Genomic DNA, 14,560 nt, shown 5'->3' with positions numbered 1-14,560 from the left:
CATTTTAACATGCTTGTACCTAAAGGTTTCATAGTTGTAAAGGGTTTATTTTCTGGAATATATTCTTATTCTTATAATCTGACTCAGGTATCCTGAAAAATCAGAACTGAATAAACCTAACCCAACTTTTATGAGGCAGATATGCTCTGAGATGTTCAAAGCCAAGTGACAGGAGTTGTGTGAGATGCCCTCTTTTGAGGGCGGGGAGGGAGAGAAGACGTGATGTCAAGTCTCAAACACACACATAGTAAAACTCCATTGATAGTAAAACTCCACTGATCTGAAAGGCTTCAGGGTATGGTAAGTCTCAATGCAGAAGCCCCAGTGCATTTGTGGTGCCTTAAAACAAGCCCAGCTTCATCAAGGGATGGAGCACATAGATCCTGGAAACAAGCCCTATGTGTGTATTACGTGTAGGGCACACCTAGTACAAAGAGAAATGGGGCTATGCTTTTAACCCCACCCTGAGTCTTCCCTTTTTTAACAATTGTGCATTGAGTGTGGTCAGTGCATGTGCTCTTCCTCGCATGTAGGGGCTCTGTGTGATTGGGACATCCACAGCACTCAGTGTTCCAGTCATACACAGCATCTGCATGCAAGTAGGTGCTCACACATTGCCCTTCCTAGAGACAAACATGCTCAACATGGAGTTGTTTAAAAAAGAAGACCTGACATTGGGGATAGGAGAGTGGCCCTGCTCCAGTCTGTACACAAGTATGCCCTACATGTGAATAATGTGTCCATAGGGCTACACACATCCCAAATTGTTGCTCTCTATCCCCAATTAATGTCCCCATACCTGTCCAGCATCTCAGCTAGTTCTTTGCAGCTCTCACCATCCCAGCCACAGTATGGGTCCCGGGCCAGGATACAATCGAAGCAGGAGATATATTGCCTGCAGGAGGAGAGTGGTAACTGCAAGACTCCACTCTGGGCCCCCACATATAGACTCCTCTGCAAAGAAAGCATGGAGAGGAAATGCACTTAGCACAGATGCTATGCACCATTCCTGTGGAGCCAGCCCAGCTGCAAAGGCAGGGAATTGATAACATCAATTATCCGTTAAAAGGCAATGTAAAGTACAGTGCTCCAAGGCCCAAGTTAATATTTTTCTTACATTTATATCCTGCCTTTCAGTCTATCATCATATTTCTTCGGTCATGGAACCCAAGATAGCAAATATGTAGTTCCCAGGGAGCCACCTATCCAGGCGCTGACGAGACCTGCTTAGTTTCAGTAAGGTAGTGGCCTTCAGACCATATCCTGGGATAGTTTTAAGAGGCAGAACAGCAAAAATGGAGCCAGGATTATTTCTTATTGAAGCTGGGCTCAGCTGTAGCTAGTATATTTAATATCACGTGTTGGTGATGGGAAGCTGAAGGATCAGAGTTTGTCCAGCAGAGGGAAGCAGTGAACCAGAGCAAGGTGCTGGGATCACCCAGCAGCCATTTATCCAGCAAGGCTATTTCTCTGCTGTGTCCGTCTCCTGGTGCACAGAGCTACATCTCCAAAACTGCAGTAATATCAACAAGTCTGAGCTGCATTCCTTGCAGACCCACTCAGTGAGAGATGCTTAAAATGAGAGAGGAAGAACAAAAGCAAAGGAAACAGGAAAAGTTCCCCCCATCCCGTGTCCCACCTACATTTTTTTCCTTTAACAACAGCCTGAATTGCAGGCATTTACCTGGTATCTCCAAGCCAGGAAAAACATTACTAGCTAAATACTTCCATGACTGTGGTTAATGCAAGGCACAGGAGCAGGGCCAGTGAAAAAAACAAGTGGCAACCGTAGGAATCTCCCAGGGCAAAGAGGTGGCCCAAAGAGGAATTGGGAGAGGGGGGGTAGCCAACACAGTATGTTATTGGACTGCAGCTCTAAGTACCCCCAGCAAACATGCATAGCCAATGGTCAAAGATGATGGAAACTGTAGGCCAACAACATCTGGAAGGCACCATGTGGGCCGTCTTGCAGAACCACACCTCAAGCACACATTTGGAAGTAAAATGTCATTCCCACCCGCGGCACTTCACACAAGGTCCAAGTCAGCCATACCACGGAAGCTTAAACTTCAAGAGGAAGGAAGAGAAAGGAACTCGGGACTGAGCTGGAAATAGGGTGCTATCCTTTTGCCTGACAGGAATGGAGAAATTCAACAAGTGTGGCTTTCGCTAGCATGGAGGTACAGCCCTTCTGTAGGGATTCCCCCCATCCCTGCTGCCTGTCAGACTCTTAAAGGCACAAAGTGTCTCTTCGGAAAACTAGACACAAAAAAGTGGCAATCCTAATTGGGGCCTGGGAAGGGAAGCGTTTAAACTTGGGAAGCTTTACAGGGAAAGTGGAACGAGAAGCTCCAGAATGCTAAGCAAAGGGCTGCAACCAGGCAGTATAGCACATCACAGGTCATTGGACAGCTGGGAGTTAACACTGGGTGGGAGCCACCTAGCTACAGCAAGGCCAAACACACACCCTAGAGGCACTGTTTTATTGAGGGTTGCTTATGGGCAGAGCCGGAGTGCACAAGAGAAAAAAGAAAAAAAACACCCACATTCCACACTGTTTTTTTTCCCCCCAGGCTATCCTGGGTTGGCTCCCCAAATTGGATTTGTTTACTGCACCCTTTTTTGCACAATGCTTTTTGACTGGGCATGTATGCTTTAAGGTATTGCACTCGTACCTGCTGTTTCGAGATGACAAGGTTCTCCACAGGCTGGGGGACTCTGAAGGCTTGGATCTCCTCTATGATGTGGACCCTGGAACCAATGACCACTGCCTTGTGAATCCAGCCATTACCTGTTCAGAGGGAGTAAATGTTAGGGGGGGAAATGGCAGGGCAATTATCCACATAGCCTCAGTCTTTACGTCAGTCACGCAGGAAAAGTTCAAGATGCCAGAGACCATCTTAAATGTGGGGTGTTGTTTAGGGGCTTCTGTTTGGGGCCAAAATTTAATTCTGCTGGTTATTTTTGCTGTTATGGGACTATGTTTTTGTATTTTATTGCTACACCTTATTATGAATTATAATGGTTTTGTTTCAATTAATCTTATTGTTCCTTAAGATGTTTTCTTCAACTTATTGTTTGACTATTTGAATTTTGTTTTGTAACTTTTTTCATATTGTGAACTGCCTTGAGCATAGATTACTATGGCAAGGCAGCATACAAATAAACCATAATGATGATGATGATCTACTTCCAGATTTACAAGAAGCAGAAATATGCCTGTATAACGGAGAGACAGCCTATGCTGTAGGAATAACACTCTACACTGCAGATATCAGATTTGCCACTGCTTTTCTTCCACTTCGCCTCTCCCCAGAATAGTGGGAATTGCACTTCTGAGTGGGGTTAACTGAATTCTAAACACTGTCACAAAACTGTGATTGCCAAAATTCCGTAGTGGAGCTCCATTGTTAATCAAGAAGCTACCTCCCCCTTCTCTGAGCAATTTCCCATTTTTTAAATGTATATAATCCAGAACTTACTGTATTTAGGGTCTTGTTTTGCTATCAAGAGTCTTTGGGTTGTTTTCAACTAAATTCTACTCAGAGTAGACCCATCTTAGGACCACTACTTTCAATGGATCTACTCTGAGTAAAACATACCTGTAGTTGAAGAGAGAGAAAACTCCACAAAGTGGACAGTTTGCCTGCCTGAAGCATAGGAACAGGGCAAAGAAAAAGAGATCATCGACCTTTGATTCTGTATGCCCTTTGAGAAGCAAAGCAGGGGAAACTGGAGTTCATTCTGCAAAAAAACAGCTCCCGTACCTGCTTACAGGTATGCCTGTCTGCAGTTTAATGTTGATTAGGATAGCATAGTGAGTGTCAGTCAAAACTGAGTGGCGTTGGGAGAGCTTAAGGAAGGGAAGCTTTGCAGCATACACACAGCCCCAACTCTCCTACAAACAAACAAACAAGAGATTCACCTATGCAGGTTTGGAAGGCTTAAATAAGAAATAAAACCAATGAGAGCTACAGCCTACCTCCTGTATGTTCCTATATAAGGTCAAGAGGTGCAGGAACAACGTGTAATCCTCCAAGATGTGTTGTCTGTCCTAACTGATGAGGACACACAGGTATTTAGTTATGCAAGGGAATGCAAACACACCTACCTGTTCCCAAGAAGAGCATGTCATACTCGTGCCCATCCAGGGCCCGGACTCTGTCTACAGCTACTTGAGTATAAATCACATTTTTCTTCACCAACAGGGGGACTCCATCTGCAGGTTTCACCTCTTCATACATCAGTGGATGGAGCTTGATAAAATCCAGCACGCTGTTGGGTAGGTCCTGGGAGGAGTTGTAGCCATTCTTGCGAGCACGATTGGTGATGCACTGCAGAGGAGAACAGGGTATGATTTACACACCTAGCTTCAAGATGTTACTGGGCTTCAGCTTCTGTTACCCCAACCACTTGTTGACCATTGAACCGCACTGTCACTGAGTTTGTTTTCCATCAAGTCTGAAAAACTGTAGCTAGGGGGAGTTATGTCTTTGCCCAGTCTGGGAACGGACTGCCAAGGCCGTTGCTATGGTAACCATCGCGATAGACTGGGAAAAGTTCTAGCAGCTATCTGTGTTAAGCTGAGTCTTCTGTGTATTGCCTCTGAACCGAGAGGTTGTCTTCTGTGTTTACCTTTGAAGAGAGATGTACCAGAAGGGGGGTGACTGAAGAAACTCTACATGTATTTACTCTTAAGCCTTTGGCCATAATGTCTTAATAAAGACTCTTAACATGCTCTAATGCTCTGAAGAAGTTTCTTGCTCAACTTAACTCCAACGTAATGTATGCTGTTTCACGCAACAACGCACACACATCAACACCACTGGCCATGCTAACTGAGGCTGATGGGAGTTGGAGTCCAACAACATCTGGAAAGCCACAGGTTCCCCACTCCTGCCCTAAGAGCTAGAACATCAAACAAATGCCCCTTTTATAGTACAATTGATGGGACTGTACTATTTCACACTGCAGGCAAGGGACTGGACACTCACCTACATACAAAATCCCTATACACTCACAACTAGCATGTCAATGAAAGGCATAATCTTCTGGTTTTGTGCTGGCATGTATCATTTTGGGTAGAGGAGCACTCAGCCACTCAGTTGTTTAGCTGTGCTACAAATTGTACAACCCATGTAGAGATTATATCATGTTTGGGCAGGCGTAGCCAACATGGTGCCCTACAGATGTTTTGGACTCCAATTCCCATCATTCCTCCCCATTGGCCATGCTGGCTAGGGCTGATGGGAGTTGTAGTCCACATTGGGAAGGCATGGCGTTGGCCTCCCCCTGTCTCAGGGCTTCTACTTGTCTATTTTAGCTCTGAACCCTCTTGCATTCCTTGGGAGGAAGGGAGGTGACTCCTGCCTCCTGTATCAGGGATAACAGGCAGAACATGAGGTTATTTATTTATGTTACTTAATGTATGAGCCACCTAATATAAAATATTCTCTAGGTGACAGTAAAATAGACAAAATTAAAACAAAGAGAAAAACCATAAATTAATAAAATCCAACACAGCAATAAATAAAATCCAACACAGAAACAAATTAAAAAACCAACAATCAATCCAACAAAACTCAGATACTAAAACTAAAAACCAGCCATTATTTTGAAGTGATTGAAATTAAATAATATCAATACTGTCAGGGGCTGTTAAAAGGCCTGGGAGAACAAGAAAGTCTTTGCCTTCAAGTTACATCCAAAACTTACCGATCCTGGACGGGGCTCTGGCACCTCTCCAGTATATGGGGACCATTTGCGTGAGGAGTCCTGGTATTGCATGTAAGTCCCTTCAAAGGCTGCCCGCACCTCAGAGATGTTGTATCGGCAGATAGCAGACACCTCCATGCTCCTCCTGAAAGATAGGGTGATGCAATCATAGTGCAGGACCAGAACCTTTCCACTTCTTGTCAAATCCTCTGAGCCAGGGTTGGAAAGCCAATGGCCCTCCAGATGTTGCTAGATTCTTTACTCCCATCATCCCCAGCCAGCATGGCCAAACAACATCAGGAGGGCCACAGATTCCCCCTCTCTGATATAAACAATCCTTGTAGCCCAGAATCTGAAAATCATCAGCAAGGAATCTGATCATCATCTGGTTTGACCTTTACCAAGAAAAAGATTTCATAAACTAAACCCAGATGGCTCAAAGTCCATCATATTGCATATTGGAGGGGAAATGTGATAAATCCCTACTATCATTAGCCCATTGGATTTATAGGAAAAGTGTCCTCCCATTCCAGATAGACTGATCAGTTAGATCCTAAGACTGCGCAAAACCTGGAGCATTAATAAAGCCCCCTGGCCTGCAGGAAACAGACAATGGCTTTCAGAAGAGAAGAAAAGGCAACAAGATCAACTCCAAAATGTAACTTGGCCTATGGAGAGTAAGGTCATGACTACAGGATTCTTACATCTAGACTAGAGTTTAGCTGCAGTTGTTTCTACCAAGCCAGGCAGCATTGTAGCAACCTTTTTTGCAAGCAGTTTCGTTACTGAGGCACTGTCCCTTTATGGGGACTATGGCCTGAACTCACAAGTGTCTTGGCAGAATACGGGTGGAGCCAGAATAGCAGCCTTTGATAAGGAAAGTAAAAGAAGTAATTTAAGTGGGAGTAGCCTGCTAAATGACTGGGCAATATGCATCTGTGTCTGTGTGAGAGAAAGGGGGGCATGCATATGTAAAAACGTTCTTAAATGGCTTATACATGTATATTGGAAGTAGTTACATTATTTTAAAAAGAGAGAGCAGCTGCCGCACCACAGTTCTCATACACCCAACTACAGATCTAGGGTGTCCAAATGCAAAAGAAGACAGGGCTCTTGCACCTTTAATAGTTGGGCAGAAGAGGAAATTTCAGCAAGTGTAGCATCTCGTACAAACTACACCTGCTGAAATCCCCTCCCCTACACAACAATTAAAAGTGCGGGACTCTGTCTGCTTGTGCATCTAGCCAACCTGTGTCTAAGGCATTGTCATCAACTACTCCACTCGCCTCCGTGCATCCTTGCTTTAGGCAGCAAAATACTCCTTCAAGCTTTTGGGCCATCAACTGTGCAAAGCTCCAGGTCACAGGGTTAATGTCTTTAAGCCCTTACACATGCCTTTCTCAACCTTTGGGTCCCCAGATGTTGTTGGACTACAACTTGCATCAGCCCCAGCCAGCACGGCCAATGGTCAGGAATGATGGGAAATGTAGTCCGGCAACATCTGGGGACCCAGTGGTTGGGAAATGCTGCCTTACACCCTCCACTGTGGGGTGGAGCTTCCAATAGTCATCAGTACCTGCAGCAATATGGAAGGACTCAGCTGAGCTCTGTTAGCAACTTGATTGCTCAGCAGACAAGCTCAGTACACAACATGCTTGGGCAGCTGCTGGAGGTCCAGCAGGATTCACTGCTGCGCTTATGCATGCCTGTCCCCTCCCCCCCCCCGTTGGGAAGCTGCATTTGAGCTGCCATGTGAAATTGCCTCCGATGTCTGAAATATGGTGTTCCTCTGGATTATGATGGGAAATTAAAGTAGGAACTCAGACCCAGCTGCTCAGCACTGATTGCAGTACAGCTCCTGATACTGCTACGCCATCTCCACAGCCAGGTATGTCTGCTGGGGTCTGCCAGATGGCTTTCTGAGAAGGACCATCTCAAATCTGGAGCCTGTGCTGGTATTGCGCCTGATTTTGCTTCTGACCAAGAGTCTCTTCTTGGGGCCTCTGTCCTCTCTCTGTAGCTAGCTGCCCAGCATGCACACATGCCCTTGCTGTCACTTGTTAGCTGTGTTGCCTCTGGATTCCTGTTATCCCTCCATGTACATCCAGCCAATCTTTCAAAAACTTTAACCAGCAGCACCTGTATGGCCTTGCTGCGTAAGAGATGCTGGACTGAACTCACCATTTTACAGGATGCATCACCCTATCAGTAGATGTTGGAGATACCATTAAACAACAGCAAATTACTAGCACGGGGCACCATTTGGATATTCATTCTCAAGCACCAAAATGTTTTGGGTCATCTTTAACCAGACTCCTATTTTCTTGCGGTGTTAATTCCTGTTGATGCCCGTATATGCTGCCACAGACCTTGTGCTATGTGGCAAGTTCTTGTTTTGTGCTCCTCTTTGGATTTGGCTGTGGTCTCCTTTACACACCCCGCTCCTGGAGATCCCCAGTAGTGCAATGCCAGATCAGGATAACAGAATCAGGAGCAGCAGCTGACAAATGAGTCAAATGATGTTTTGCCATGAGCAGGGTACGCCTAGGCAATCCTGAGGTTTCATCATTCCCTGTCATTCTAGGGAGAAAATGGTCAGCCCTTCAAAGCCAATTGTTTCTTCTTGTTGTTCACACAATAACCAGCAGCCACCTCTGCACCATTTCTGTCTCTTTAACTGTTTCCTTGCCATCCACGTAAAGGCCACGTGCAAAATACCCTGTGCCTTCTGAATAGCCTTTGAGGCTGAATGGCCAGTGCTAATTAATAAATGCCTCTGATGCACAACTCCCCTCCCACAGGGACAGCAGCTCTGTGGGTGCCATCTTGCTGTCACTGCAGACCTTCCACCTTGATAAATGTCACAAGCACAAAGCTGCTAATTAGCTGGGGACAACTTGTAAAAATTCATACTACCATTAAAAACGAATGGAAAATGCCAAAGGCTGGCAAAGATTTCAGCCTGAGCTCGGTCCAGAAATGGTGAAACAAACAGCACAGCAGCTACTGTTGTTGTCAAAATTCATATGGCAAACGGTTTGGCCCTTGTTCGTAATAAAGCCAAAGTGAGCCCTGTCAGAATGCTAGGGTGTCTCTTCTCTCCCCCCCCCCGCCTCTTGCATACGTGGCTATTATTAATCTATTTTACAGATGCTCACCCAGAGGACATTTCCCTCAGAAAGAGCTCAGAGTGTCCCATCTGTTCCTTAACCTCAGCAAGAAACACTTGGGCAAACTGAATCCGTCGCAGGTGCCAAAATATTTACAAGGACAAGGAGGATTTTATTGGCACCAAAACTGAAATTCTGGGTGTATCCAATGCTAATCCTACTCAGAGTAGACCCACTGAAGTTAGCAGACATGGCTAACTTAGGTTCATTCATTTCAATAGGTTTACTCTGAGTAGGACAGTTGCATACACCTCTCCCCTGTGTTTTGTCCAGCCTCCAGCACCCCGTTGACTTGAGGTCAATGGACTGCAGCCAGCTGAACAGCCCAGCACTAAAAACAGAGGGGTGAGCCTCCTGCCTTACTCAGAAGCAGAGCACAAACATATCTGAGAATATAGGAGACAGTATTGGCAGAGCCAGGGTAGCCTAAGCAGCTGAAAGTCTCTATCCTCTGAAGACCGACTGACAAAGCCATTTTTTCATTCAACACAAGTTGACTTTCTTTTGGTGTCTTAAAGGTTTTGAATAGTGCAGCATATATTTAGATTGTGTCACAACAGGACCTTAAAACCTTTCAAAGGGGGTCAAATCCACACCTGTTGGCTTGGAATCCAGACAGAGACTGAGTCAATTTGCAGAGTGAATGCAAATGCTCCCTATAATACTGAAATATGCAAGGTCAGTTTTCCTTACTCTTACAAACTACCTGCCTTTCCGCATCCTGGACTGTAATGCAAGTTCTGCAATGCAACAGGCAGCATTCAGAACCGCACTGAATACTCAACGTTTCCATAGCACTTCCTCCATTTTGGCCTATTCCCTAATAATCCCTAGAACTTTGTTTGCCTTTTTGCTAGTGGCAGCACATGGACCACATGTACTTCAACCAACTCCAAGTTATCTTTTCTGAATAATTACAGTTAATTGAATACCCGACACACTGTTAAGTATGCTTGGCTCACCACTGCGCCGACAGGGTGAAAGCTGCATAGAAGATGGTGCTCTGCCAGTCACCACCATCCAGGCTGAAAACATCCTTCAGGACCTCATAGTAAGGAACATAGCAGGCCAGCCTTGCTTTCATGAAGGATGTCCATTTCCTCTGGAGAATCTTCTTGCCACCAAGGTCATTCTGGAATGGAAAAGAGAGGGGTGTGTGTGTTAAAACAAAGTCCCCATTCAGCTTACATCTATTAGGCAAAAGCAAGTGCAAGACCAACTCTGACTCCAGAGCAATGGCAAGATCATATCCCAACAGTCTCACTATGCATGGAAAGCCAAAGGCCACCAAAAAAGAACACAAATGAGCAACAAAGTGTCTTGTGGCACCTTAAAGATTTAGAGTGTGTACACACATACACGACACATGTGGGCCATTTTTCCCTGGAGCCCTTTTGTACGTAGCACTTTGCAACTGTACACACCTTCCCGCCGTAATGTTTGTTAAAGCAGCACCTATTATCCATGCCATCTGAACACACGGTGGGCCAGTTTACCAAGTGAAGCACATTGGACATAGCTGCTTTGTATTGAGTCAGACCCACTGGCCCATTAGCTCAGTATTTTCTATTCTGAGTGGCAGTGACTCCCCTGAGTTTCAGGCAGGGGATCTCTCCCAGCCCTACCTGGAGATGCTGGGGGTTGAACCTGGGACCTTCTGCATGCAAGGTGGATGCTCTGCCACTGAGCTATGGCCCTTCCCCAAGTCTTCTCTACTCCCCTCCTCTCAATTAGCGTTTCTATGCCCCCTAAGCGCTGCCAGAAATGACATAATGCTGTGCTGCAGATGTGCAAGTGCAGTTCCACCAAGCTTGTTTAATTTAATTTGATTTTTCACAGGTCTTTCGAAAGACAGGTGTATTGGCCCGTGGGCAAGTTCAGCAGCTATATCAGCAGAATAGCTGTCTGTAGGCAAGGGGGGCTTGTATTCCCCTCCCAGCCTTAGTCTCTCTAGTTTAGCATTCAGCATCTAAGCATGCAGGAGATGGGTCAAGGACAGCCAATGTGAGCTCAGAGCCACCTGGGGGCCTAATCTGGGGTTCCTAACAGGCAAAGGTCTGATGCTCTGCCAAGAGTGTCTGTGTGATGCTGGGATGGTGCCTTGTTAACTAGATAGTGTAGATCTTGGAGCAGTTAATGCCTCGCCAGGCAATTAAGAGGCTTTGCTTATCAGCTATTGTTATGCTGTATGATGTAGCCTTTTCTAGTAATTAATGCTTATTTGAAGTTGCCTTGTTAATCCAAAGATCAATAGAATAGATGCAATGATTTAATGCTTCACAATAATCAATGCTTATGTAACCTCATTACTGTGTTGTAAACGTGTATCCTATAAAAGTGCTTCTTGTGCCCAGTGGGTTGTTCAGAACTGGTCACGCTCTGTGCAAGACGTGCAGTCTGTTCCACGTGGGGTGCGCCTGAGTGCTGAAAGTTACCCAATAAACTTTATCTCCTTTTAAGTAAACTTGCTGAGTCTGCCTTCTTCATCTCTGGTACCTCAAAAACCTGAATGCCCATTGGCCAGGGCATACAACATGATATGGAAAGAGAGGGGCTGGAAACTGGTATACTGATATACAGTTCCCTCCTTTTCATCTTTCGAGTAATATGCTTGAGCATACCATAATTGCAATGGCTGCTTGCAAGCTGTTCCTGACTCTTTTCATCCCCTCAAATATTAAGCAGATTGAGGATTTCTTGTGTTTTCCATGAAATGCCTCTTCTCCTCCCATTTACCCATATAACATTGTCCTCCTTTGCAAAAGAAGCAACCCTCAGCTTTACCCGAGAAGGAAGGGAAAAGGTAACTCCCAGGTGAATGGGCATGGAAATGAGGGGGAGTGCCACAGCCCTGCAATGTCAGAAGGCCCAGACCAATAGTAGGTCACCTGAGGAAACACCCTCGGTGTACACATTCAGGAAGCAAGCGCTTGAGAAGTGCATTCTCAGGACAAAACAGATTAAAGCCAGCAAGAAGAACTTTAGATCAGCCTTTCCCAAACTTTGGGTTTCCAGATGTTGTTGGATTACAACTCCCATCAGCCCCAGCCAGCATGGCCAGTGGTTACGAATGATGGGAATTGTAGTCCAGCAACATCTGGAGACCCAAAGGTTGGGAAAAGCTGTTTTAGATCAATGAATAGTGTGGTACAGGGACAGCATGGGGATGATGTCATGTGTACCATACCCCCAAAATGCACCTGCATCCTGCAGTGAATGCACATTAATACACAGTGTGTACAAAGCCTAAACCATTTTATTATGGCATCAGCTTTTGTGCACTACAAAGCACATCATATATCTGATGAAGTGGACTGTAGTTCACAAAACCTTTCGCTGTAATAAATTTGTTCGTCTTTAAGGTGGCGTAAGGCTGTTTGTCGTTTTTGTTGCAAGGTCTACCCCTCTGGAAATTGTTATATCAACAAAAGGAATTCAATAGGTGAACAGAAACATTCTGCAGCAATGTTGGTTTGGTCCAAGCTGGGATTATAGTCTCACAGGACGGCTCCTATTCACATTCAGTTTGAACTTTACTCAGACAGATCAATAGTTTCTAAATCTTTAAATGGAACTCTTAAAACCTCCTTTAAAATTTAGTGAACCAGGGACTACTTGGATCTATTTATGATGTCTGAAAGCAACAGTCAAGGGACCAGGTATAACTACTTAGGTCACTCTAGGAAGCATTCAATATTTTCTCAAAATATTGGGGTTGACCGAGTAGCTACTGCATTGTTTACCAAGAACATGTGCTTGTCAACATTGTGAGCCCCCTGAACAACTCCGAGGGCTATACAACAGGGTAACTAATCTGGGCTCATTGTGCATTTTCTGAAAGCATTTCTGCTGCTTGTGAGTCAAACGCAGCAAGACCAGTGTTTGGAGGAGCGTTGAGATGCCTGGCTGCTCCCCTGTAGTGACAAAGCCCAGTGATCAGAGCATAATGCCAAGGTGGAGCTTGTATATTCCAGGCAAGACAGTTCTCGCTCCAAGATGCAACTGAAGCCTCAGGCCCTGGAGAAAACAAACGCCACCTGGTGCCACAGACATGGAGATCTGGGTGGAATGGCACACATCCTCTTCACAGTTGGCCCTAATCTCCCTCCTTGCTTTGGGTTTTTTCTTTTTTTTTTAAAACACCTTGTTTCCAATCTGATTGTACGTAGCCGTTCACATCCTGCTGCCGACTCTTGTTCTCTCTCCCTCCCAGCGCTTTGTCCCTGGGAACATACTTATGAGCAGTAATCAAATTGCCTCTTAACCTTGTGATCAGGCACACATCTCAAGCTCCTTAAATCTCTTGTGGGCAGGCTCATTCTCCAGTTCCTCTCTCTGCCTGCTCCAGTTTTCTACAGCTGCCCTGGTTACAAGGTCTGAGGTATAACCAGCCAAGGTGACTGACGCATAAATTCAGAGCCACAAGCAGAGTCCTCAGTGTTCTCAGGCCCAGAATCATCTGTCAGGACAGCTGAAAGATGAATCCCATGCAGCCTTGTTGGCTCTGCCCCAGTCCTCACTTGGATGAACTTGACATACTCTAGCTGTCCAGCCACCAAGACTTGCAGTTGCAGGGGGGCAGCATGACCTCCCTGGGAATGTGAATTTCACTCCCAACACCCTGAACAAAGCTGGCAGCATCTGGAGAAGGCCAACTGGAAGGCCTTCAGCTTTGACAATCCTCCCTCTTGTGAGCACCAACTCCAGTGCTGACTGCTGCAGTTACTGGAGTGATATGGCTCATTCTGGGACCAAGGGCAACTTGCCATGAGCAGACAGAAGCCTGTATCATCTCCACCTGAGCTGTTCATGCTCTGTCATCACAGAAATCCTGTGCTTGTCCTTGCAATATACTGCAGTTGGTGTGGTTATTCGTTTATCACATGTGCACCCCCACCCCCACAAGGACTGCCCAAACTGATTGTTTGAAATGATCCTCACAGCAGCCCAGTGAGACAGTCCAGGTTTATTGATTTATTATTGCATTTATATTCCACCTTTCCTCCAAGGAGTTCAAGGCAGTGTATTATCCTCACAAAACCCTGTGAAGTAGGTTAGAGTGAGAGACTGTGACTGGCCCAAGATAGGGGTGGGGATTTGAATCCTGGTCTCCCAGGTCCTAGTCCAACACTCTAACCACTATACCACACTGGCTTTCTTTAGAGTCAGAACTTCAAGTTCTGAGTTTTCTGGCTGAGCAGGAAACCTAGGATCTCTTTCCTAAGCAGATGTACCACCCTAAGTCCCACTGAACTTAGTGAGGCTTATTACTGATGGCTAGGTTCATACTGCAAATTATCTCTGGTCCAAACGCAGCACACTATCTATTATACCACACTGCCTCTTGCTGTTATGTTACATGCTTCATGGTATCTAAGTACTAACTGAGTAGTGCTCTTGGTAAACCATTTTTCTAAAACAGTGACAATGCTAAGGGGCCGTAAAGGGGTTTTAGCCATGGGTGTTCACAAAAGTAAGGCAAATATCTCAAGAGAAGGAAGAGGGTAATCAGAATAGAATAGTAACAGGCTAACAGTGATCATCAAGATTACATCTGTCACAAAAAAAAACCTTGTGACCAGGGTTTCACAATCTGGAACTTAGGGAATAAAGGGCCTGGTAGCATGCAAAGGAAACATGGGTTGCAGGTGGTTGCAGCAAAGTACCAGGTCCAC

The 14,560-nt window shown here is 45.4% G+C and overlaps 1 protein-coding gene across 6 annotated transcripts in view; it reads right to left on the bottom strand.

Moving 5' to 3' along the window:
- The window catches only part of SEMA4G (semaphorin 4G), a 136,838-nt gene that overhangs the window by 2,277 nt on the left and 120,001 nt on the right, over positions 1–14,560 (bottom strand). For all 6 annotated transcript variants that reach the window (XM_061636179.1, XM_061636178.1, XM_061636180.1 and 3 more), the window contains 5 exons: positions 9,848–10,017; positions 5,716–5,860; positions 4,112–4,334; positions 2,676–2,791; positions 800–954 (listed from right to left, as the gene is read on the bottom strand). In XM_061636179.1, coding sequence (XP_061492163.1) covers positions 800–954; positions 2,676–2,791; positions 4,112–4,334; positions 5,716–5,860; positions 9,848–10,017 — 809 coding nt within the window. The remainder of the gene's footprint in view (positions 1–799; positions 955–2,675; positions 2,792–4,111; positions 4,335–5,715; positions 5,861–9,847; positions 10,018–14,560) is intronic.

Source organism: Rhineura floridana, chromosome 7 (genome assembly GCF_030035675.1).
Source record: "Rhineura floridana isolate rRhiFlo1 chromosome 7, rRhiFlo1.hap2, whole genome shotgun sequence".
Classification (NCBI taxonomy): Eukaryota; Metazoa; Chordata; class Lepidosauria; order Squamata; family Rhineuridae; genus Rhineura; species Rhineura floridana.
Note: the sequence above shows the minus strand (reverse complement) of the source record. Positions and strands in the feature narration are given on the sequence as shown.